Source organism: Crinia signifera, chromosome 3 (assembly GCF_055691185.1).
Source record: "Crinia signifera chromosome 3, ASM5569118v1, whole genome shotgun sequence".
Lineage (NCBI taxonomy): Eukaryota > Metazoa > Chordata > Amphibia > Anura > Myobatrachidae > Crinia > Crinia signifera.
Genome location: NC_139219.1, coordinates 125,869,615 through 125,897,019, shown reverse-complemented (window position 1 = coordinate 125,897,019; position 27,405 = coordinate 125,869,615). Strand labels below are relative to the sequence as shown.

Sequence of the window (27,405 nt, the reverse complement as noted above, 5' to 3'; positions counted from 1 at the left end):
TGAAGGAGGGGCGGTGTTAGTGGAGCCAGTGTACATGCTAAGAAAGCGGCAGAGAGAGGGTGGGAATGGGATTAAAAATAGGCCCTGGCATTTAAAGTACGCAGGCCCACCATGGCGATAAAAGTGAAGGATTTAGTTGTGCGCAGGCTGAAGGAGCGCTCCGGAAAAGTTGTGTGGCCACTCAACAGGGGGCGTGTCCTTGAGTGTAGCCTACAAACACCATATACAACTTCTACACATTATGCAACAAAATACTAGACCCCATTATTCTTGCCCCTTACACATGATGCCAAATGGAGTGAGCCAAAATTCACATAATGCCACATGGATTGAGCCAGAATTCACATAATGCCACACAGATTAAGCCAAAATTCACAATACGCTTCATAAACAGGGACATTGTCCGCCAAAGGTGCGCATTAAACATTTACACCATAATTCATTACACGTTAAGTTACACGCCATTATGTATTATGCCAAACACCATAATGCCTATTAAAAATTATGCTACATAAGTGCTGCTTATCTACATGCTCATTGCCAAGGGTTCCATGCTCATTGCCAGAGGTTCCATGCTCCTTGCCATGTGGGATTACACCAGAAAATGCATTCCCAGGTTGGCCCCTTTTACACCAGCCTAGTCCCTACATTTTCTGGTGTGAGGGGTAAAGAAAAACACCCCTCACCCCCTTTAACCAGTTATCTCATTTAATCCGCAATATCTTCGGAACCAACTGACCCATTTACATAAGACAAGTATCATATTGAAGAACTTTGGGCTTTGAATGATTTTGGTCCAGTGAAACTGGAACTTTTGGTTCCAGAGTAATCTGCCCTCAAAGAACAAAAATAAAAAAATTGGTTTACACGCAATTTCTCTGGAACTGATTGACCGATATAGACCAGCCTGGTATCATATTGAAGGCCCAGCGATTTGAAATCTTCTGAGATGCCAGGGGGGAACTGGCAGCCGTCGGAACCGGGTGGGGGTCGGAATTGACGGGTCCCATATTATCCTATGGGGAAAAAACGTTACAGCTTTGCCACACAATATCTCCGGTTCCCGGGGGGCTAGTGACACATGGCTGGGCTCGTTGGAAAGCCCTGGTCGGTCCTCAGCTACAAAATTAAATGACAGGGGGGCACGTGCTCGGGTCCCCCCCCCCCTGAATCCGCCACTGGGGGTGCCAACAGTTCAGCCAGGCCCCAGTAAAATCAGGGGGATGCTGGTGTCAAATCTGGCCAGCACCCCCACACAAGGAGAGACAGGCTGCTGCTGTAGGTGCCTTTCCCCTGCTCAGCACACAGCACTGAACAGCATGTACTGGGATGGAGAGAGAGGCTACTACAGAGGACAATAAATCTATCTCACTCTCTGCAATGGGTGGAGGCAGAGGCGTACCTATATATTTATGGGCCCCATAACAAAAGTTTGTAAGGGCCCCCTATTTAGCAACTGATGGTGATAAATGTATGTAAAACATATTACTACACAGCAAAGATGGGCCCCCTTCAGCTCTGGGCAGAGGAGAAGCAGGATTCAGGTCCAGATACACAGTACCTGCTCCCCCAAGTAATGGCACCACGGATTGTGGGGGGGGGGGGGGAGAGAGAGAGAGAGAGAGAGAGAGAGAGAGAGAGAGAGAGAGATTAAAATGCTTAGTATAGTTTGTCAATAGCAGTCATCGTTTACTGAAGATACACCATTGCCGACACCAGTGGCGTAGCTTGGTTTGGGGCGCCCCCCCCCATCGCCGCAGGCCATTTTATCATGGTCCGTCTCCATAGAATTGATTGAAGCCAGGAGGGGAGCCGGGATGCGCAGACAGGTAAGCCTGTGGGGGATGGGGGGCGGGGGCATTACTATAGTACCGCAGCCCCCCCGGCGCCCCCACATGCACAGCACACACCCCCCCCCCCCCCTGTGACCGCGGGGGCTGCGGTGCTATAGTTACGCCACTAGCCAACACTAAGAAACCTTCTTGGCTTTTTTTTTTTTTTTTAAGAAACCGGGGGGGGGGGGGGGGGGGGGGGGCGCTAGGCAAAAGGCAGATCGTGTACAAAGCTTAGGGAGGAGGGGTGGAAACAAGACCATGGGAATTCAACATTTCTCTCTAACAATCCACAAGAACTAGCAAGAAAACCAAAATCTTTAGCATTTTAACCGCTCAGACACATTATTAACCGAAATAAAAAAAAATGTAGTAGAGGGTTAAGCTTCCGTTGTAGCTCACAGTTGAATGATTACTCCTGTTACAAACATGCCAACATATAGTTACCAAATGATTAATAGGATAATTAATGTTGATGTTAAACAGGGTGTCGTCACAAAACAAGAAATTCTCTTGCAAGTGCACAATCTTCATACACTTATATATTTTACATATTGCCAAAGGTGCAAAAGAATGTCCGCAATGAACCAGGAAGACCAAATATGTCTGGTATAGTGGTGCATTCTGAACATAGACACTAGACTAGACTGTTCATTAAGGCCGACTTTTGTGATAAACATCAGAAACCTCACGTATGCAGCTTAAATTCCCTTCCGTACACAAATGTTTGATTATCAAATGACCTGCACACGGATCGTAGGCATGCACAGGGAGGGGGTGTGTTTGGCGGCAGTGGGTAGAGTAGTGTGGGAGGAAGGCAGCGCCGGACACATTGAATGACTGATTGCATGTGCTTAAAAGCAATACAATCTGGTCCCAATCACAACTGATCAGATATGCAGCACGTCTGATCAGAGGACCAACCACTCAACCCACAGGACTGCAAGATTGTGTGCAGACGATGTGCACATAATCTGCATGCAATCCATTATACAACCTATGTAGATTGTACAATTAAGTACAATCCTGTTCTTGTGTATGGGGGATTTCAGGTCAATGATAAACAGAATCATTTCATTGGTTGCATAAAATGTAGATAACCCCTCCAGCACACATTGCATGCTTACAATTGATAAAAGCTATGGTGAAATGTGAGTCTTGTAGACCAGGACCCCTGCAAAGCAGCTCCTCTCCTTCCAGGAACGGGAAACAATGGTCCCATATTTTCTCCTCCAGGGGGAAGCATAATCACCCATAAACTAGCCATCGACCATGATCTATCTATCTATCTATCTATCTATCTATCTATCTATCTATCTATCTATTATACTTTCCCACTTTATTTTCTAGGTACTCTCATTGAAATCGGCAGGGATGGATTTGAATGTTCAAATTTTCTCTGTAAAGCGCTGCAGAAAATGCGCTATATCAATAACTTAATAAATAATGATCATAGCAGATTTTTCCTCTAAATTCATCATCAGCATCAGTGATTGGGGAAGATCAGAAAAGCCCTATTCACCATCACTAAGGAGCCTTGCTCACTCGTTGGTAGGTTCCATGTATGTACATGACTGCAGCTGAAAGCAGAAACAAGGTCCAAAATGGCTGTGACACGCTGAAGTTGTTTTTCACTACTCAAGGTGCCCTCCCCAAAACATTCTCTTTCTGTCAGTCACTAGAGGTGTAAACTTACTGCAAACAGCATCACAATGGTGCTGCTAACAAAGTAGATTTTTGCATGCAGATATAGCCATAGCGCCACACAGAACATAGGCATGCCACATATTTTCAATCAGCATAATCTGCAGCTTGTGTTCTACTCGCAAAGAAAATAAAATTTAAATCCCCCACCCCAAGAAAAAGCACAAAAAACTACTTGTTGCTACAGAATAATCAGGCAAGCTCACATTGTGCAATGCGACTTGTTGTGCACAGAGGTTTAGTTGAGATAGAGATAGATAGATAGATAGATAGATAGATAGATAGATAGATAGATAGATAGACTAATCCATGTAACTTCATACTTTATGGAAATTTTAAACTATTAATACTTAAACAATAGCAATTTTTTTTTACCTTTCTTAGTGTTCTTTTCTGGTGTACCTCCAATCCCTATCCAGCAGTTCTTTCAGAATTTCTAGCTCTGGAACAGCCTTTTTCCAGAGCTCATGTCAAAAAAGAGCTCATCTTCCATCTTCATAGTCACCATATCCCATATCTCCCCCTCCAAGTCAACTCCACCACAAACCTCTGTTTCTCCCAAACCCGTTTCCTTATTCTAACTGCTGCATGTCAGACATGCTGTAGCTGTATTAGCTAGACAACCATGTCTAGCTGTATATCACTTTAGAAATAAACAGAAACTTGAATTCCGCACAAGGTTTTTCCTCCATGCTGGGATCCTCTCCAAAGTGAACAGACCCCCGTTGTGGGGGATGTGGCCTGAGTAGCCTATACCAACTATACTCTCTACTGAACCCCTGGTGGGGGGCAGGTTTCTGGTTGGTGGTGCTCCCTTGAATCCAAAAATATACAAGTAAAACAAGAGAAAATAAGACTCTGTTGCACTCTCTTGCTGAATCAAAATCTCTAGATCCCCTTTAATAAACAGACCTATACCATTCAGGAATTATGTCCCCCTTTAACAACATTCTCTACGCTATGGTTAATGCTTACAGTCCCTACAGCATGGTGAGACACTGCTGTGGTGTCTGTGCCTTATTTTTTGTTACCAGATTGGGTGGGGAGTGCCCCTTTTAACGTGGGGAATCATTTCCAGCAATTAGCCCAACATGCTAACTCCCCTATATAGGCTGAACCACACCCCCGGACCAATAGGATCACACCTCCAAATATGGGAGGTGCCTGAAATGCAGTCCTCAACACATATTACCTGACCCATAGTCACTGATGTGATCAAGCCTCTGCTGAGGTGAAACGTGCATCATCTGACACACTCCGTGCCACCGGCACATACAGGCATGGACACAGATACTGCCTGCAGCCCCGCTACCACCCCGGGAACACACAATCTCCTCAGGTAACCTCGGCTATCTCATCAGCGGGCGGCACCCGGCAATCCTGCAATACATCCATGTAACAGGACGATGGGCACGACAATTAACTCAAAACAGAAGCCACCGCCTCATTCCTTTTTTCTGCCCGACAGCACTTACCAGCACCCCTCTCATCCTGAGCACCCCTGCCGTGTCATGATTTAGAGACAGTAGAAGGCTGAGCATAGTTGCTTAAGGCATTTTTGTATTTCTGACTCTGCGCAACACTAGGTAGATGGCTACAATACCCTTCATTGTTGAATTTTCCCACATTCTCTCATCAGTCAAAATAGGCACCCTGGTATCCTGCAATGCTAAAAGCAACAGGTTCCTCTGTCTGTGAAATTGCTGACCGAAGAAGTGTGACTACACTATACTTTCTGACCTTAAACACACCCGATTACTGAATTCTGTCTACAGATACTATTGTGTACAGGCCAAATAACCTGAGGGATTTTGGTAACTGTGACATTGACGCATGTAATGCCACAATATTACAATTGAACAGTAACTAAACCCAGGCAGGGATACAGTCTCAATATTGTAGAAACTTGCAAAAGGGAACACCCATTTGATACAAATCTGTGAACATGTTTGCTGTATACTGTCAATCTCTTGTGTACCAGAGGAATTTACCTCTTGAAATATATTCCTAGCTTCTAGGGGGGAGTGTATTTATACAATTCTCACCCCTAAAGGCAAGCAGGAAACTAGAACACATTGCATATATAATCTTTGTTTCTTATAAAAAGTGTGCATTTTTGTCACCCTATGTCACATTTTAACATAACCTATTAAAAGTAATATCTTAAATATAAATTCTTCACACTCATGTATATCACTTCATGCAGGTCCAGATTAAGGGCCTGATGGGCCTGGAGCTGAAAATGTTCATGGGTCTATCATAAACTCCCCATCAGGTATCCCCAGGTCCACACCTTTCCATCTCACCATAAAATTAACCTAAACCTTAACACTAACTTATCTAATAAAAAAGACACAGACACAAGTGCTGGCGTTTCAAAATGAATGTCAATTTATTTTGACAATTAAACTAACTATATATATAATGGTGGCGGCACCAAAGAACGGTCATTATAGGAAAGTGGGGTTAAAGATGTTACCATACACACCATCGCTGGTGATCGCTCTCCCCGGTCATCCACTCGTGCTAGTGGTGACCACCACCCCGGGCGGGAGCATGGCCGATGACCATCGATGTCAGGAGAGAGCGACACCCCACTATCTACACACACACACACATCAAGATCTTACCAGGATGACCGTTCTTTACCGCCGCCGAAGAGAAAAGAAATAGGGAAGGGTGGGCGGGGCTTTTTCAGACAGAGGAAGAACTTCCTGTGAGTATGTTCCTTTTCTTCCCTGTCTATACTCCTCCCACAGCTCTGATAGGCCTTGTGCCCATCCTATTAACATATCAGCTGACCTTCCAGCGTAACCTGGGGAACAATCAGGGGTTTATGCTCACTCAGTGCTTAATCAGCATTCGTGGTTCTTAAACTCCCCATCAGGTATCCCCAGGTCCACACCTTTCCATCTCACCATAAAATTAACCTAAACCTTAACACTAACTTATCTAATAAAAAAGACACAGACACAAGTGCTGGCGTTTCAAAATGAATGTCAATTTATTTTGACAATTAAACTAACTATATATATATAATGGTGGCGGCACCAAAGAACGGTCATTATAGGAAAGTGGGGTTAAAGATGTTACCATACACACCATCGCTGGTGATCGCTCTCCCCGGTCATCCACTCGTGCTAGTGGTGACCACCACCCCGGGCGGGAGCATGGCCGATGACCATCGATGTCAGGAGAGAGCGACACCCCACTATCTACACACACACACATCAAGATCTTACCAGGATGACCGTTCTTTACCGCCAAAGCTAGGCCCTAAGCCGCAGCACCGCCACCAAGTAGGAAAAAACGCTCAGCACTGTGTATCTAACCAACTAAAGACATCGCCCAAAAACAGAGCCACGCCCTCCGGGCTCAGATGAACACCATCGCTCCTATACAGCGCACTCCGCTGAAAGCTGATGGCGTCATGGCGAATAACACCCCCGCCATTGGTCAGCAGATACTTCTCAACTGCAGCGTTCACCGTCTTCCGTGAACGCTCCAGGCGGGGGCAGGACATCGCATTCCTTCACACTATCCTCGATATAATGGAGGACCACACCAACTTTCATGCAGGCAAATACAAAGAAATAAAATAGAGGTCCCGCACAATCACTGAGCGTAGCTCGAGAGCGGTCACCCGCCCTAAGTCATTGCCACCCAGGTGGAATATGATGACTCTCGGGACCCCAAAATTTCTCAGGGCTCGAATCAGCCCAGCCTGCAGCCCTTTTCATAGCATACCTCTCTCTCACCCAGCCACCTAACCTCCCCAGCTTGACCAAACACGCGTACATCAGATACTATGTTTGCCCTGGAAGCCCAATAGACAAAGGAATGTCCAATCATCCAAATGGACTTAACGTCCTGTCGACCTGAAATATTTATAAAGAGGTTAGAAGGCTGTCGACAAGCTTGCATACCATGCATTCCCACGCTTGTTAGAGAGAGGAATGAGAAAAACCGTGGCCGACCAGCTCTTGAGGCACAAAACACACCGTCTGGAGTAAACTAACAGGTACGCCATGCCAGATTGTAATTATAGCCGAATTGTGCCCCCAGACGGATGTGAAAACACACCTCAAGGCCCCCACTGTAAGTTGACGAGCGCTTATGCGTCCAGTCGACCATGGTGAAAAGTGATAGATAAAGCTGGCCGAATGTACCTCCGGAATGCTGCCGAGCGCCATCGACCCAGAGATTGAATCTCTGCGTCGGAGCGGCCCTCCGCAGCCGCCGAGGTAGCAGCCCCAATCCTAAAGGAATGAGACCCGAATTCCTTAGGATCGAGACCCGTGGCCTCCAGCGCCCGTCCCAAGACGTGACAAAATTGGTATTTGGTGAGCGGTGACCCATCCTCATGCATCAGCCATGCGCCTGGAAGGTCCGGGCGCACCTGGGCGAAGGCCGAGACCAAAGTCACAGGGCACGCCCTTTCCACCGTGCACGGGAGCAAGGACAGCCACCGCCCCCTCCCAGCCTGGTCCGTCTTAGATCGTCGCAGGTGACATAGCACCGAATCCACATGGACCACCAGGTCATCCACGGTCAGTGGTGAGGGCATTCGCTTTGACGGCGCCACCAGCTCCCCCAAACCTGAAGGCACCATGATACGCCGTTGCATACGCCATTCGGAACAGCAGGACCTCATAGTCAGGCCAGCAAAATGTCCCTCAGGGCACCCAGCAAGGCTGGGAGCAATGCCAAATCAATTGGTCGCCTGCAGTCTGGGAGTGCCGGCGAGGCGCGCAGCCGTCCACGCAACGCACTGGGCACCAGAAAGGACAGGGACGGGTCCGCCCTACCATGCCGATACAAAAGAAAGGCACCCCTGCCAGCATCCTGCGTACTGAGGCAACAACGCCCCAAGGAGTACCAACTCCAGACAACGGCCACCATAGCCGCACCAGGTGTCTTACCTGCATGAGGGGGCAGACAGCCTAAACTGTTCCCCCTCGTGCCATCCTTCCTGATGGCACCACAATGTCCCGGGCGTGATAGCCCTCATGGCTAGCCCCTCCATTCCATGCTAATCACCTGAAGTGCCTGCCTCCGGCATGAGGCTCACCTCTGTGGACATGCCAGGGGTCCCAACAGCCAAGTTCCAGGAACAACCACCGGAGGAGGATCTGGCCCGCCCTGTGAGGCCTAAGTGGCAAACGGCCTGAGCTCCTGTGCCACTGCACACGTTGGGGACACAATTACGGGCGCCACACTGAAGAGGCTGTAACCCCAGGCATCTCATCAGGGCAGGCAAAATAACAGGGTTGGGAGCTGGCAGAGCCCCAGTAGGGGAAAGCCCAGACCTGCGGTCCATGAAGAATTCAAAAGGGGCCATAAACTGCTGTACTCTCTTACAGGCAGTAGGTGGCAGGGGCCCTACACCGCGCCAGCCCAACAAAGGGGAAGTATTTTCGGGAACTACCCGAGACCCCCTTTCAGCGCTGCCTTGAGGGACCAGCCCGGTCCTCCGCAGCCATCGTCGCCTGGCCGGTCCTGCAGAAGGCATGTCCCCGGGGATGGACAGGAGTGACTGGGGTCCCACAATAGGGGAAGGGGGGTGGCCGTCCCCGGTAGCCTGCACTACCAGTCCTACATCCCAGTCACACGTCACCCCGCAGGCCAGTCTAAAGGGAGAATATACAAACATCTCACAGTTGGAGCCATGGTGGGAACCAAACCAATGCCATCGGTGCTGTGAGGCAGTGATGCTAACCATTCCACCATCTGTACTGCCGGGAATGCCAGAGGGGCGTGCAGTGATCGTGGCAGTAGTACCCCGCCCCCTGCCTCTAACGGCCTCACTATATAATATGGTGGTGCCCCTTATGGGAGTCGAAGCCTGCCTCATGGCGTTAACCATCGCGCCAAGATGCTGTACCTCCCCAATGTCGGGGACTGGGCAGTGGCATCATCCCAGCGGCCCTGCCGCCCCCGGGGTAGTTGCGCCATGGGCACTAGCTCTGCCCAACCCCCCGGGCTGCCAGGAGGTCCTGGCGCCATTGCCGCGGCCTACCCCTTAGTGATGGGAAATCTAGTTAATTTTTTTTTTTTTGACTAATTCATTACGATCTAGTTCACCCAAAAGATTAGCTCAGAAGACTACCATATATATATACTCGAGTATAAGCTCACTTTTCGATAACATTTTTATGTTCCCACTCGAGTCAATAAGCTTTCCCAGTATGTGATGTAGACTTAGGTGCTTAGTCTTATATTCGGGACGACCTCCACTCGAGCCTACCTACTGCAGTCCGTCCGGCTCACTATACCATCAGAGACTGAGAGGAGTGATTAGAACTAGATGAACCAGACTTAACTTATTACCCGCAGAGCAGGGGTTTTTATACTAGCTCATTGGAGAGTAATATTCTTGTTAGGATGATCAGATGGGAATAATCTGATTTATTAAACCTATTTTAGAAGCAGTGAATTATACAGCACCCTTATACCCCCTTCACCCTGCGCTGAGCGGAATATTGCCGTTGTTTCACAATTTAAACACGTTTAAGGCAAACAGAAAGTGCAGAGTTGATTTACCAGTGAAAGATCACCGATATTCCAAAACGGTCCTACACGTTTTAGGGCCATTGTTATGCAGTGAGAGTGGCTCGAAACGGTATTTAGCAGAAACAAACATCAGACTACAGACCCGTCCCCTACCTACTGCCCTGAAACGTGTTGAGGGGATCAAACGGGTTGATTGATGTGAATGGTATTCAAATGGCATTCAAAGCGGCCATCTACTGCAATGTCAAGGCTCAGGCCTGTCTCGAATACCGCCTTAAATACAGCTTGTGGAGCGTTTAGGCAGTGCGAAAGCGCACTATAGGGACCTATTCTTTGTTTAGCTCTGCCAAACTTATCCCCTTTTGGTTATTATTTTAACTTCCATAATATGCAATAAAATACCCAAATTCAGAGTAATATACTGTCACTATTTTGCTTTAAAATACAGTATTTAACATGTCCCTTTTCCCCAATGTAACTGACTTTAGAGAGAGATAAAGTAAAGAGTTTGCAAAATATCCAGTCAGTTTCTGTCATTTATCTTCCACAGCCTAAATGCGACCGAAGCCGATCGGTTGCTAGGGGAAACTGCTCCACTTTATGTATTATGAAGGTTCATACCTATCCCTCTTTGTCCTGTAGAGTAAACAGAGCTACAGTATATAACATCCTATACATGATTGGGAGTGTAACTCGTGACCTAATATGAAGGCAGCATGGCAGTGCAAACTATGGCTCAGCTCCATACATGTGCCTGAGCAAGGCAGTACCACACATGGCCGCCCAGAGGCACTGTACAGCCTCATTATGGCTGTATGAGTCAGAGATTAGTCTAGGGATCTGTAGGAAGGGAACTAACTGAACTACTGAACTATTTACATGACCCACGAGTCACCAGTAGATCCGCAGAGTCTAGACCATGTCTGAGCTCAGCGGTGCCCCTTGTGGCAGCAATCATGCACTGCCTCCTATGCACTGCATGAGAGCAGAATAACATGGCTGCTGCGGAACACCTACCCAGATCCCAGCAGAGATTTTGCACAGCAGTATGCTCAGGCCCCTAGGGGTGCCAGCGGGGGCCGCTGGCACCATCTGGGCCCTATTCGGCCCCTGACCTCCTCCCCTGGCTCGCCCACGGCCTCTACCCGGTCTATTAAGGTGGGAGAGGGGGCTCCGGAGGGGAGACCCCCTTGGGTCAGCCTGGAAGCCAGGATGGGACTGGATGAGGGGCAGAGGCTGGGCAAGGCCCTAGCATCATGGGGCTGAGTGGAGGTGGGCTGTCTCCCTAGCGCGAATCCGCCTCTGGCGCTGGACCGGGCGGAAGGCCGCGATCCAGGCCTAGCGTTTTGTGCGGGGGCCTAGCCCTCTTCCGCGTACCTGTGCGGCACGGGCTCTACCCCAGCCCGACCCCCCTGGACGCCGCGACCTCCGCCGTGCGCGCCGCGGCCTGTATGCGCTGTACGCGAGGTCTGGCGCCGGGCCGCGTCATCAGCCGGCGCCGCGACTCTCGCGTCAGGCTGTGCGGGCGGCTCAGGCGCCGCCAGGCCTCGACGCGATCTCCTCCGGTCCCCACTGGAACCACCAGGGACCACGCCGCTAGGCCCAGCGACCTCCCAGGCAGCCTCCGCACGATCATGAAGGCGGGCAGGCGGGCGGGAAGCCCTGCGCGGCCTGTAGGCCATGATGCAAGTGACCCAGGTAAGCGATCACTCCTGGGCTAGACTAGCTAGTTAGAGAGGGACAGATGAAGATAGAGAGGGACAGATCTAGAAGACAGAAAGAGAGAATATATAGATTAAGGCTCCGTTTGTAAAGCCAAAGAAATGTCTGCTGCAGAGCAGCCTTGCCTGATCCTGCAGCAGCTTTTTCAGACAGAGGAAGAACTTCCTGTGAGTATGTTCCTTTTCTTCCCTGTCTATACTCCTCCCACAGCTCTGATAGGCCTTGTGCCCATCCTATTAACATATCAGCTGACCTTCCAGCGTAACCTGGGGAACCATCAGGGGTTTATGCTCACTCAGTGCTTAATCAGCATTCGTGGTTCTGGAGAAGGAGAGGAGGTGAGGCCAATGCCATGTAGGACTATAAGCCACAATGTAAATATAGAAAAGTACAAAACCAGCATAAATGTGTAAAATAGGATTATAATACTCATGATTTATGGCCAATCATGTGGCCAGCTGGTGTCTGTCTTGTGATGATCATGTTGCCATGGTGATGGGCCTATTTTTATGTGAGGCCTGGAGCTGCAGCTCCATCCACCCACTTTGTAAATCTGGGCCTGACTTTATGTATGCTCCATTTTACACACTGTTTGCCACTCTAAAAGGCACTGTGTGTGTGTGTGTGTTTGTGTGTGTGTGTTACAAATCCGTGGTTGTCAGATTTTCATAGGTGTAGAATAATATCTTACCTTCACATGTGTTTTTCTTTTTCATCCATCTTTCTACAGTTTCAGAAGTGACATTTTCTGATACAAATTCATCAAGCAATTGGGGGTGGAGAGACAGATATGCCTTCACTTTCTCATCAGTCAAACCTACAAACACAAGAAACAAACAATTCAGAGTCACAGAGTATATAGCACAATTTCGGATTACCAAGCACAAGCTGCTAGTCCAGAAAGTATTAAGGAATACTTCCAAAACAACATGTAAAACTTCATTACAATGACTTGTTTTCTATACAAATAAATGGGCTAAATATCAACTGCACAGGCACTTTAACACTTGTAAAATCTCTGAAGCCATGGTTAATTCAGCACTTATGAAGTATGGGGATCTTGGTGAGATGATTTACAGGGATACACAGGAATGTCTGACAGTCAGAAAACCCACACTTGAATCCCAAAGCAGAAAATTTCCGAAAGAGGTCAGGTAAGTACAGTGGCGTAACTACTTATTGTGTGCCCCCCGCCAGTTTTTCGGCAGCCCCCACCCCCTGTCAAAATTGTCTGCTGTATGTGGGCGGCCATTTTGAAGGTCAGTTTTTAACCCCTTCCTGACAGAGCCTGTTTTTGCCTTCCTGACAGAGCCCTTTTTTTCAATTCTGACATGTCTCACTTAAGTGGGGATAACTTTTTTTTGCTTTTACTTATCCCAGTGATTTTGAGATTGTTTTTTCGTGACACATTGTACTTCAAGTTAGTGGTAAATTTTCGTCGATACAGTCTGTGTTTTTTTGTGAAAAATACCAAAATATCGTGAAAAAATGGAAAATTTAGCGATTTGCAAAATGTTAAATTTTCTGCTTGTGAGACAAATAATCTTACCACTCAAAATAGTGAATAACTAACATAGACCATATGTCTACTTTATGTTGACATCATTATTTCAACTTCCTTTTAATTTTTTGGGACACTAGGAGGCTTACAATATGAATAGCAAATTCTCAAATTTTCAAGAAAATTTCAAACACTGATTTTTTTAGGGACCAGTTCAGTTCTGATGTGACTTTGAGGGACTTGTATGTGAGACACCCCCATAAATGATGCCATTTCAAAAACTGCACCCCTCACAGTATTCAAAACAGCATTTTGGAAGTTTGTTAACCCTTTAGGTGTTTCACAGGAATTAAAACAAAGTGTAGGTGAAATTTCAAAATTTCTTTTTTTTTGCAGATTTGCAATTTTAATACATTTTTCTAAGGAACACAGTACATTTTACTAGAGAAATGTGACTAAAAATTGATTCCCCCAATTCTTTTGTTTTCATAAATATCCTATATGTGGCCCTAGTGTGCACGGTGACCAAACCACAGGCTTCATAATAGAAGGAGCACCTACTTGATTTTGGAGCCTCCTTTTTATGAGATTATTTTTTAGGCACCATGTAGGTTTCTAGGCACCATAACATGCTAAAAGTTAGGAACCCCCCCACAAGTGACCCCATTTTGCAAACTACACCCCTCAGGGAATTCAGCTAGGGGTATAGTGTACATTTCAAACCCGCAGGGGTTTCACCAATTGTGGTACAACTGGGCAGTGAAAATGAAAAATTATTTTTTTTACACAAAAATGCAGTTCTGGCTCCAAATTTGTCATTTTCAGAAGGTATGAAGGAGAAAAAGCACCCCAAAATCTGTGCCCCAATTTCTCCCGAGTACAGCAATGCCTCACATGTGACCAAAAAATACCAGTTGGGTGCATGGCAGGACTCAAAAGGGAAGGAGTGATTTTTGGATTTTGCAGCTCAGATTCTGGTGGAATTTTGGTGGGTGCTATGTCGCATTAGCAAGACCCCCCAAGCACCAATACAGTGGAACCCCCCCACAAGTCACCCCATTTTGCAAACTACACCCCTCAGGGAATTCATCTAGGGGTATAGTGTACATTTCAAACCCCCAGGGGTTTCACCAATTTTGATACAAGTGGGCAGTGAAAATGAAAAATTACATTTTTTTACACAAAAATGCAGTTCTGGCTCAAAATTTTTCATTTTCAGAAGGTATGAAGGAGAAAAAGCACCCCAAAATCTGTGCCCCAATTTCTCCCGAGTACGGCAATGCCTCACATGTGACCAAAAAATACCAGTTGGGTGCATGGCAGGACTCAGAAGGGAAGGAGTGATTTTTGGATTTTGCAGCTCAGATTCTGGTGGAATGAATGGTGGGTGCTATGTTGCACCAATACAGTGGAACCCCCCCACAAGTCACCCCATTTTGCAAAGTACACCCCTCAGGGAATTCATCTAGGGGTATAGTGTACATTTCAAACCCCCAGGGGTTTCACCAATTTTGATACAAGTGGGCAGTGAAAATGAAAAATTACATTTTTTTACACAAAAATGCAGTTCTGGCTCACAATTTTTCATTTTCAGAAGGTATGAAGGAGAAAAAGCACCCCAAAATATGTGCCCCAATTTCTTCCGAGTACGGCAATGCCTCACATGTGACCAAAAAATACCAGTTGGGTGCATGGCAGGACTCAGAACGGAAGGAGTGATTTTTGGATTTTGCGGCTCAGATTCTGGTGGAATTTTGGTGGGTGCTATGTCGCATTAGCAAGACCCCCCAAGCACCAATACAGTGGAACCCCCCCACAAGTCACCCCATTTTGAAAACTACACCCCTCAGGGAATTCATCTAGGGGTATAGTGTACATTTAAAACCCCCAGGGGTTTCACCAATTTTGATACAAGTGGGCAGTGAAAAAGAAAAATTACATTTTTTACACAAAAATGCAGTTCTGGCTCAAAATTTTTCATTTTCAGAAGGTATGAAGGAGAAAAAGCACCCCAAAATCTGTGCCCCAATTTCTCCCGAGTACGGCAATGCCTCACATGTGACCAAAAAATACCAGTTGGGTGCATGGCAGGACTCAGAAGGGAAGGAGTGATTTTTGGATTTTGCAGCTCAGATTCTGGTGGAATTTTGGTGGGTGCTATGTCGCATTAGCAAGACCCCCCAAGCACCAATACAGTGGAACCCCCCCACAAGTCACCCCATTTTGAAAACTACACCCCTCAGGGAATTCATCTAGGGGTATAGTGTACATTTCAAACCCCCAGGGGTTTCACCAATTTTGATACAAGTGGGCAGTGAAAATGAAAAATTACATTTTTTTACACAAAAATGCAGTTCTGGCTCAAAATTTTTCATTTTCAGAAGGTATGAAGGAGAAAAAGCACCCCAAAATCTGTGCCCCAATATCTCCCGAGTACGGCAATGCCTCACATGTGACCAAAAAATACCAGTTGGGTGCATGGCAGGACTCAGAACGGAAGGAGTGATTTTTGGATTTTGCAGCACACATTCTGGTGGAATGAATGGTGGGTGCTATGTTGCACCAATACAGTGGAACCCCCCCACAAGTCACCCCATTTTGCAAACTACACCCCTCAGGGAATTCATCTAGGGGTATAGTGTACATTTCAAACCCCCAGGGGTTTCACCAATTTTGATACAAGTGGGCAGTGAACATGAAAAATTACATTTTTTACACAAAAATGCAGTTCTGGCTCAAAATTTTTCATTTTCAGAAGATATGAAGGAGAAAAAGCACCCCAAAATCTGTGCCCCAATTTCTCCCGAGTACGGCAATGCCTCACATGTGACCAAAAAATACCAGTTGGGTGCATGGCAGGACTCAAAAGGGAAGGAGTGATTTTTGGATTTTGCAGCTCAGATTCTGGTGGAATTTTGGTGGGTGCTATGTCGCATTAGCAAGACCCCCCAAGCACCAATACAGTAGAACCCCCCCACAAGTGACCCCATTTTGCAAACTACACCCCTCAGGGAATTCATCTAGGGGTATAGTGTACATTTAAAACCCCCAGGGGTTTCACCAATTTTGATACAAGTGGGCAGTGAAAAAGAAAAATTACATTTTTTACACAAAAATGCAGTTCTGGCTCAAAATTTTTCATTTTCAGAAGGTATGAAGGAGAAAAAGCACCCCAAAATCTGTGCCCCAATTTCTCCCGAGTACGGCAATGCCTCACATGTGACCAAAAAATACCAGTTGGGTGCATGGCAGGACTCAGAAGGGAAGGAGTGATTTTTGGATTTTGCAGCACAGATTCTGGTGGAATGAATGGTGGGTGCTATGTTGCACCAATACAGTGGAACCCCCCCACAAGTCACCCCATTTTGCAAACTACACCCCTCAGGGAATTCATCTAGGGGTATAGTGTACATTTCAAACCCCCAGGGGTTTCACCAATTTTGATACAAGTGGGCAGTGAAAATGAAAAATTACATTTTTTTACACAAAAATGCAGTTCTGGCTCAAAATATTTCATTTTCACAAGGAATGAAGGAGACAAAGCACCCCAAAATCTGTGCCCCAATTTCTCCCGAGTACGGCAATGCCTCATGTGTGACCAAAAAGTGGCAGGACTCAGAAGGGAAGGAGTGATATTTGGAGTTTGCAGCACAAATTCTGGTGGAATTTTGGTGGGTGCTATGTCGCATTAGCAAGACCCCCCAAGCACCAATACAGTGGAACCCCCCCACAAGTCACCCCATTTTGAAAACTACACCCCTCAGGGAATTCATCTAGGGGTATAGTGTACATTTAAAACCCCCAGGGGTTTCACCAATTTTGATACAAGTGGGCAGTGAAAAAGAAAAATTACATTTTTTACACAAAAATGCAGTTCTGGCTCAAAATTTTTCATTTTCAGAAGGTATGAAGGAGAAAAAGCACCCCAAAATCTGTGCCCCAATATCTCCCGAGTACGGCAATGCCTCACATGTGACCAAAAAATACCAGTTGGGTGCATGGCAGGACTCAGAAGGGAAGGAGTGATTTTTGGATTTTGCGGCTCAGATTCTGGTGGAATGAATGGTGGGTGCTATGTGGCATTAGCAAGACCCCCGAAGCACGGTGAAATTATGAACCTAATATTCCATAGATGTGTGGTATAATTTAAAACACTCCTTTATACATAGGCCGGGTTTGTCGGGGCAAGTGTCACACTGGAAAATAGTTTGCTTTCTTATTCCCTTTTTATAGCAAACTTTGCACCTTTTTTGTGTCCTGCCCTTTTTTCCAGTGGAGGGGATTTCATCAGGAAAATGCTGCCCTGGTACAATACGGGGGCCAGTACTAGAAGTACTGGGGCCCTCTGCCTGCTGGTTCCCAAATATTAGGCCCTTTATGACTTCCTCTTGAAAGTGCATAAATGTCCCCCTCTGGCCGGTAGAACGGAATAGCACGTAAGCGTTATACAGTGCCATCTGGATGATATACACGGCCACCTTCTTGTACCAGATTTTTGTTTTCCGCAGGGCACTGTACGGCTTCAGTACCTGATCTGAAAGATCCACTCCGCCCATGTACCTATTGTAATCCAGGATACAATTAGGTTTTGAGGTGTGGGTACTGGTACCTCGTACAGGGACGGAGGTGGTACTGTCTCCGTGAATTGTTGTCAGTATAAGGACATCCCTCTTGTCCTTATATTTGACCAACAACATATTTTCGGTGCATATTCCCCTGCTTTCACCCCTTCTCATTACTTGGGCAATGTGCGTTTTTGGGAGGCCTCTTTGGTTCTTGCGCACAGTACCGCAAGCTGCTGTACCTCTTGAACCAAGGGCCTTAAACAGGGGGATGCTAGTGTAAAAGTTATCCACATAGAGGTGATAACCTTTATCCAGGAAGGGGTGCACTAAATCCCAGACAATTTTCCCACTAACACCTACGAGGGAGGGGGGGCATTCTGGCGGTTGAATTCTTGAATCCTTCCCTTCATAAACCCTAAACCTGTGGGTGTACCCTGAGGTGCTTTCACACAGCTTATACATTTTTATGCCATACCTTGCCCTCTTACTGGGAAGGTACTGGCGGAATTTAACCCTTCCTTTAAAATGTATAAGGGACTCGTCGATACAAATAAATTTTTCAGGGATGTACACCTCTTCAAATTTGGCACTGAAATGATCAATGACCGGCCTGACTTTGAATAGCCGGTCAAAGGTGGGATCATCTCTGGGTGGGCACTGTGCATTATCGGTGTAATGTATGAATTTAAGAATTGTCTCAAATCGAGTCCGGGGCATGGCCATACGGTAAAATGGAGTACTGTACAGAACATCTGTACTCCAATATTGCCTAATTTCTGGCTTTTTTACTATGCCCATATGAAACACCAGACCCCAAAACGTCATCATCTCTACTGCATCTACAGGGGTCCACCTAGCAAATGATGACGTGGGGTTTTGAGCAATAAACTGCTGGGCATATAAATTAGTTTGGTCCACCATTAAATTTATAAAATCATCAGAGAAAAATAATTTGAAAAAGTCAATTTCTCTGAGACCTGTGGAATCAAATTGGATTCCTGGCATGCCCAAAAACTCAGGAACCTGGGGCTCAAAATTGTCTGGTGGTGGGGTCCATACTAGATCAATTATTGGGGGGGGAATCTCAGCTGATCTACGGGGGCGTCTTTGAGGGGGTCCCTCATCAGCAGAGGAGGAAGAGGAGCTTAAGGCAAATCCTTCAAATTCCCCGCTTGCATCACTGCCTGTGTCAGAGTCAGAAGCAAGCATGGCATATGCCTCCTCCACTGAATACATTCTCCTGGATGATTGGGAGGACATTTGGGAGGACATTTGGGAGGACATTTGGGATGCCATTTTTATTTTTGTGTTACCGGTAGTGAAATGTTTCAACACGTGTATAGTGTAGGGGGGGGCACAAACTTTATTTCAATCCGGGGGGTATGTAGTGTGTAGTGTGTATGTGGTGCAGAAAAAAAAAAAAATGCTTTATACCAATAAAAAAAAAAAAAATGAAGGGGTTAAAAAAAAAAAAAATGAAGGGGTTAAAAAAAAAAAAAGGAAGGGGTTAAAAAAAAAAAAGGTCCTGCGCCAAAAATTGAGCACAGATGTTGGTCAGTAACGTCTGTCACTGAACAGCGCTCAAAGGCAACAGGAATTTGATCAAAAAAAAAAAAAAAATAGATCAACCCTGTGCCGAAAGAGATGATCAGTGATGTACGTCACTGATCAGCGCACAGCGGCCACAGAACACCCACAAAATCACAGTGTGTGTAAAAAAAAAAATTAAAAAAATACCCCACAGCACACACACAAAAAAAAAAGGTGATCAGTGATGCGACACTGATTACCAGTGAGGTGCAGCAGGTGCACAACCTTTGGTGCAACTGACAGGTATATATAAAAAAAAAAACCTCTGTACCCCCAAAAAAGTTGCTGATCACCTCAGATATAGTGATCAGCACAAAAGGCGGGGACAGCAGACACAAAATTTAGCACTCTCTATCACTATCTCTCTATCTCTCACTATCTAACACTATCTAACACTCTATGACACTGCAGCAGCAGCACTCACAGGTATATCTATATATAAAAAAAAACCTGCGCCCCCAAAAAGTTACTGATCAGTTAATTTATACTGATCAGCACAAAAGGAGGGGGCAGCAGTCAGTTATATAAAAAATAGTAGCACAATCTGTCACTATCTCTCTCTATCTCTCTCTATCTCTCTCTCTCTATCTCTCTCTATCTCTCTCTATCTCTCTATAACTATCACACTGCAGCAGCACAAAATATAGCACTCTGTCAGTAGGCCTCTCTCTCTATCTCTCTCTCTCTATCTCTCTCTCTCTATCTATAACTATATCACACTGCAGCAGCACAAAATATAGCACTCTCTGACACTATCTCTCTCTCTATCTCTCTCTATCTCTCTCTATCTCTCTCTATCTCTCTCTATCTCTCTCTCTATCTCTCTCTATCTCTCTCTATCTATCTCTCTCTATCTATCTCTATCTATCTCTCTATCTATCTAGCTAATACTAATACAGTGCAGCAGCACAATATCACAGTATGGCACAATTATTGCACAGGATCCAGGAAGCAATCAGCAGCGATCAGGTAAGTATTGCAGCAAGTATTTCTGGTCAGTATGGCGGCAGGGGGGTACGGTGACCGCACTGCACGCTTTCCAGACCGGAATGGCGTCTGCAGTGCAGTCACCGTTAGTTTAAATCTCCCTCCTTGGCTGTGATTGGTCCGTCGGTCCGACGGACCAATCACGGCCTTTGGGGGCGGGCGGGGTGAGGTGGGGTGACACCAGTGTCACCCTTACACCCCGCGGTGATTGGTGCTGTACTTTACAGCACCAATCACCTCTGATCCCGTGTCACCGGCGAACGTTATTCGCCGGTGACACAGGAAAACGCTGTGAATGGCTGTTCACACTGAACAGCCAATCACAGCGATCGCCGACGGGGGGGCGGCATCGCAGCCCCCCCGGGGCATGCACGGACATGTCTGCTGTCAGGGACAGCAGACATGTTGAAACTGTCACCGCGTCTATAGACGCGGTGACAGTTTAAATCCATGACGTACATTTACGCCATGTGTCGGGAAGTGCTTCCCGACCATGACGTAAATGTACGTCAAATGTCGGGAAGGGGTTAAAAGCAGCAGGAGCCAGGAGGGGAGCCGGGACCGCAGACAAGTAAATCTGCAGGTCCCGGACAGAGACATGACAGGGGCGTAACAATAGCCCAGCAAACCCCAGGCGCCTACACTTTCTCAATGCCTCCCCGCTACCACAGGGTCTGCGAAGCTATAGTTATGCCACTGGTTAAGTAAACTTAAACCTCCTATTTCCTCTTCTAGCAGCCTAAACATAACCCCCCCTCCACAACCTGACAGTAACCCTACACACTAGTGCCTAACTGTAACTCAGGGCCGAAACCAGGGTTTCTGGTGCCCAGGACAAGGCAGTAATTTGGTGCCCCTATCCCCTTTGAAAAAAACACTACAATAAATGTATTATAATATATGGTGCATTGATGCCATTTCTAGATTGCTATATAGATAGCAATTAGTGTTATCCTTGCACTACAAGTCCCAGCATGAGCAGTCAGTTTCTATTAGTATACTAATAGAAACTAACTGCTCATGCTGGGACTAGTAGTGCAAGGATAACTGTAATTACTATATATCACAGTTGTACGATGTACTTTTCACCGCCTCTGTAATAATATCACTGTACTGGCTGCCGTGTCTCTCGCCCGCCTCTCCCACCCATGCCATCTTCCTCCAGTGCCGAATCCGCCCAACGGCTCTTCAACCTCAGACATCATAAGCATGTGCAGGCAGCAAAGGCATCATTACGTCACCAGAGGAGGAAGAACCCGGTTGGACCATCGTTCATGGATTTGCAGTTGGATTGGCTCAGTATTCCCCCAATCCAGCACTTGGGTCCCCTAGTTAAGGCCCTGCCTAACTCCAGCAAAATGCCACATAAACTTAGCCAAACACCCCCCCCCCCCCCCCCAGTTTAACCCTAAGTCTCCCCCACTAGTGCCTAAACCTAACCCCCTCTTCGCTGGCTGCATACATACCAATCAGGACGCCAGCTGCTGTTTTGCCAGACATCGGCATCCTCATTGTTTCACAGCTGGCATCAGTATAGTGCACGGCCACATCTTACCCACTAGGATGTTGACTAAATCCCGATTTACAATATTCCACAAATTCCACCTCTTGCTTGGACCTTGGTTCCAGAATCACCAAGAGGGTACAAATACATTTTTTTTTTTTTTATCTAGTAGGTTTTTAGATATTAAGTCATTAAAGACAATACCTCTTACAGTTACCAAAACTAACAACACATACATTTACTGATTTAAACACATAAATTTAAATCCAAGTAATATTTTTCAGGATCCCATCGCTAATAATACATGATTAGAATTTATATATTTCATATAATACATTTTGCTTAAAAAAAAAACATTCCCGTGGGAATAAAGGGCATCCATGACTCTCTCTCTCTATAATTATATATATATATATATATATATATATATATATATATATATAATATATATATATATATATATATATATATATATATATATATATATATATATATATAAACAACACATAGAATAACGAATAGGCGCACTCATATTCCAGCATACACAATCTGCTAGTCCAGAATACTTCCAAAACAACAAGTAAAACTTCTTTACAATGACTTGTTTTCTATAGAAATAAATGGGCCAAATATCAACTGCACAGGCACTTTAACACTTGTATAATCTCTGAAGCCACGTTTAATTCAACACTTATGATGTAGGAAGTACGGGGATCTTGGTGAGATGATTTACAGGGATACATACAAATGTCGGACAGTCAGCATTCCCACACTGGAATCCGGAAAGAGAGAATTTCCGACAGAGGTCAGGTAAGTACAGTGGCGTAACTACTTCTTGTGCACCCCCCCCCCCCCCCACAAACCTGCCTTACCCCTCCATAGTATGCGGCGTCCCCCTCAAACTTCTCTCCTCCTGGCTCATGCTGCTATTAAAAAATTACCCTTACAAAATGGCTGCCCCTAATAGCAGACCGGTCAAAACGGTCTGTTGTATCTGGTTGGCCATTTTTTGGAAGGTCAGTTTATAAAACCAGCAGGAGCCAGGATGAGAGCTGGGACCGCAGACAAGTAAATCTGAAGGTCCCGGACAGAGACATGACAGGGGCGTAACAATAGCCCCGCAAACCCCCGGCGCTTACACTTTATCAGAGCCTCCCCGCTACCACAGGGTCTGCGAAGCTATAGTTATGCCACTGGTTAAGTATACCTAAACTTCTCCTATTCCCCCTTCTAGCAGCCTAAACATACCCCCCCCCCCCCCACCTCCACAACTTAAATCTAAGTTATATTTTCCTTAAGTTTTCAGGATCTTATCGCTAATAATACAGGATTAGAATATATATTTCATATAATACATTTTGCTTAAAAAACATTCCCGTGGGAATAAAGGGCATCCATGACATATATATATATATATATATATATTAATGCATAGAATAATGAATAGACGCACTCATATTACAGCATACACCTCAGTATTTATATATTGCTCTGAACTTCAGTGTCCAATACCTATGCTATATAATACTGATGGACTCCATCAGTGTTCTCACACTGCAGCTATTTACCATCTTGCTATTTGCCAGTAATGCACTTCATTGCCTGTGATAACCTGCTATTTCCCAAATACCATCCCTAAAGTCTTCAGTTACCATTGTCTTGTTGTGGTCAATAAAGTCTTTTATATTTTAATCCTGTGGTCACGTCTCAAGCTACTGTACGGGGCACCCCTGGCATTCACAGTAACAGTACCAGCCAGCCCATATGCCTGTGGTTCAGATTGGTAGGATGAGAATCACCAGGAAAGAGCTGTATCATTAAAACCTAGGGAGTGTAGTCTTTGTATGAGAAGAGTGATCAACAGTGCCAGACGCAGCAAAAAGATCTAGAAGAATGAGTAGTGAGCAATGGCCTTTAGAATTAGCAGTGACCAGATCATTCACCATTTTAGTCAGTGCTGTCTCAGAGGAGTGTTGGGAACAAAAGCCTGACTGAAGTGGGTCTAATAGAGTGTGAGAGTTGAGAAAGTGTGTGAGGTGAAAGTAGACTAGTCTCTGCAGATATTTGATGTTTGGGATAAGCACAGGATATATAGTTTTAATGTGCAGGTATAGGATCAAGAGGAGAAGTAGTGGAGTAGGAGGATAAGAAGAGTATGGATACTTTCTTTTCAGTTGTGGACTCAAAAGAAGAGAAAGTGCCAGAGGGTTCAGGTGGGGAAGTAAGTAGGTTAAGGTGCGTACACACGGGGCAATATGATCGCTGGCAATATGATCGCTGGCAATATGATCGCTGGCAATATATTGCTAGCAATATATTGCTCAGCAATCATATTGCCCTGTGTCCCGTTTTCATCTGCGACCAGAGATGGTCACAGATGAAAATTTAAACACTGCTGGGTGAAGAGGCAGGGGATGTCGCTGGCGACCACTCAGGGGCTGAAAACGGGAGCGTGCACCCGGCGATTTATCGCTGGTGCACACTCCAATCACTGGCAATATGGTCGCTCAGCGACCATATTCCCAGCGATTTCAGCCCCTATCGCCCCCGTGTGTACACAGCATTAGACACTGCAGAAGACCATACCATTTCATCTCAGATGTTATCAATCTTATCCTTAAAGTAGAAGGAACAGTTCTTGTGCACTGAAGGTAGCCGGTGTGGGAGGGCACAGAAGTGTACTTGTTTTCTAGCATGGCACCCATCGCATTGTATACCATAAGACTAAATATGGTATGCGATGCTGTGCGATGTTGTACAATAAAAAATTGAGTGGCATTGCATGCCATACAATGCGATGGTATACGATTTTTTATTGTACAACCACCCAGATGGGTCCTTCGAATGTAAAATGCCCCCCCAATATCAATGCCAACCAGAAGTGTGGGGAGCGCAGCGAGCCCTCAAGGGGCAGCGGTACGCGTCCTCTGACCGTTTCATACCCCCACAATCCACGTTGGCGTGGAGTTTTTTTATATAGTGTTGCGAGCACAGCGAGCCACCGAGCCCAAAGCGTAGCGAGCGGATGCGGAATACATGTAAAGTAATACACGTCCCCTCGCCCTGCTTCGGGCTTGGTGGCTCGCCACACTATCTAAAATCAACTCCACGCCGACTTGTATAGTGGGGGTATGGAAATGTCGGAGGACGCGTACCGCCGCCCCTCACGGGCTCGCTGCGCCGCCACGCTTCGGGTTCACATTGATAGTGGGGGGTGCATTTAACATTGTAAGCACCCATTCAAGTGCTTATACAATAAAAAACCGTATCACATCTCAACGCATTGCATGCATCACATGCGGCTATATGGCATGCAATGCGATGCGATGGCATAAGATGAAAAAATTGGGCACCGTGCTAGGAAACAAGTACCTACAGAAGAGACTAAAATGTGTTAAAAAGTTTTTTAGGGTTGGTGGCATGAGAAGAGATGAGAGATTGGAAGTATGCTCGTTTGGCAGTGTCAAAAGCATTGCAGTAGGAGTGGTAGATAGACTTATATGTGAGGAAATCACTCAGATTTATGCCATTGGCATTCTACTTTACATGACTGATTTCGTAGTTGTCTTGTTATTTTCAGTGCCAGATTAAACCTTCGGGGGGCCCGGGGCACTTGCGTTTGTCCCTCTGTACCTTACTCTGTAGGAGCCCTGACATGCTCAGCGCTGCCTCTTATTAAAAACCCTCTCCCGTCTAGGCTGCTGCTGCTGTCCACCATGGGCCTGAGAAGCATGTAATGAGCTCCACCAATCAGAGCTCAGCACAAACCTCTCAGCCTGTGACCTCTTGTGCAAAGTTTCATGGTACTTAGTCAACTCCCAGTAATGCACTGCACACTTGTGCAGTCAGTGTGTCTTGGCACCTTATGCTCAGGACCATTAATCCTTGTCACATTGGCAGATAGCTGCAGCACTACCCCACTCCTATGCACAAAACCTTTAAAATACATGCCAACCAGGGCCGGTGCTAGGGGGTTCAGCGCCCTCCTGCAAACTATAAATTTGCGCCCACCCAAGCTTTACAAAGGGACAGCGCACACCGAAAGAAAAGCGTGTGATCTCACAAGGAAGGGGAATGGGCACACAATAGTACTCTCACTCCAAATTACACCACATAGTACCACAATTTTGGTGCCATGAGTTAAAAAAAGAGGAAGAGTTTGCGCCGTAGGTGCGCTCAAAAATGTAGGAGCGTGGCTTCATGAGGAAGGGGCTTGGTCACATAAAAGTACCAATTACACCATAATCCCCATAACACATTATGCTTCACACCTCAATGCCCATTACACATTATACCACACACAGTAATGCAAATTATGTATTATGCCACACATCATGATGCCTCTTACATAATATGCAGCACACCATAATGCCCATTACACATTATGCCACACACCCTAATTCCCCTTACAAAATATGCCATGCACCATAATGCCCATATGACATTGACACACATTATGCTACACATAATGCCTCGAGAATTCCTGCATACAGTATGCCCATATTTGAAGGGCTGCTTATTCATAATGCCCACACCAGTTGCATAGGCATGCGCAGCACATTTTATTAGGGGGTGCACCGTCAAAGTGGTGTGCCTAGCACCACCTATAGGGCATGTCTAACATCGCCCATTGGGTGTGTCTAACATCGCCTAGCAGACGTCTACCATCATCTATTGACACTCACTACAGTATAAAATGTTTCTCAGTCACACTATAAACTCTGCCTATTTCAGATTTAATCTTCTAATTACTCTGTGTAACAGAACATGCAAATAAAGTCACATAAAAACATCTATGGATGGTGCAGGTATGTAGTGATATAACAATGGTCTCTAGTACAAGTAACAATGCCAAAAACACATCATTGATTGATGGGTGCTCCTTTAATTGAAATACAGTTCTAAAAATCAAAAGTATTTGTTAAGAGGTAATGCTTGTATTGCTAGTGGCAGGAAGGTGTTCATAAGGATGGGCACAGCAAATGGGGGTGCCTGTGCACCCCTAACACTCAATGTGCGCACGCCTATGACCAGTTGCCAAAAGTAGTTGCTCTGCTTATATATAGTGCTCACACCAGTTGCCGACAGCAGTAGTGCTGACTATACACATGCCCACACCAGTTGCCGACAGCAGTAGCGCTGCCTATACACATACCCACACCAGTTGCCGACATTAGTAGTGCTTTGTAACCATATGCCAACCATATGCCAACACCAGTTTCCAACATTAGTAGCACTGCCTATACAAATATACCCACACCAGTTGCCGACATTAGTAGCGCTGCCTATACACGTGCCCACACCAGTTGCTGACATTAGTAGTGCTTTGTAACCATATGCCAACACCAGTTTCCAACATTAGTAGCACTGCCTATACAAATATACCCACACCAGTTGCCGACATTAGTAGCGCTGCCTATACACGTGCCCACACCAGTTGCCGACATTAGTAGTGCTTTGTAACCATATGCCAACACCAGTTTCCAA

At 45.9% G+C, this 27,405-nt stretch overlaps 1 protein-coding gene across 9 annotated transcripts in view; it reads right to left on the bottom strand.

Annotated features, from left to right (window-relative positions):
- PDE10A (phosphodiesterase 10A) overlaps positions 1–27,405 on the bottom strand; it is a 400,353-nt gene that overhangs the window by 112,814 nt on the left and 260,134 nt on the right. For all 9 annotated transcript variants that reach the window (XM_083176481.1, XM_083176480.1, XM_083176485.1 and 6 more), the window contains one exon: positions 12,463–12,588. In XM_083176481.1, the coding sequence (XP_083032607.1) occupies positions 12,463–12,588 (126 nt within the window). The remainder of the gene's footprint in view (positions 1–12,462; positions 12,589–27,405) is intronic.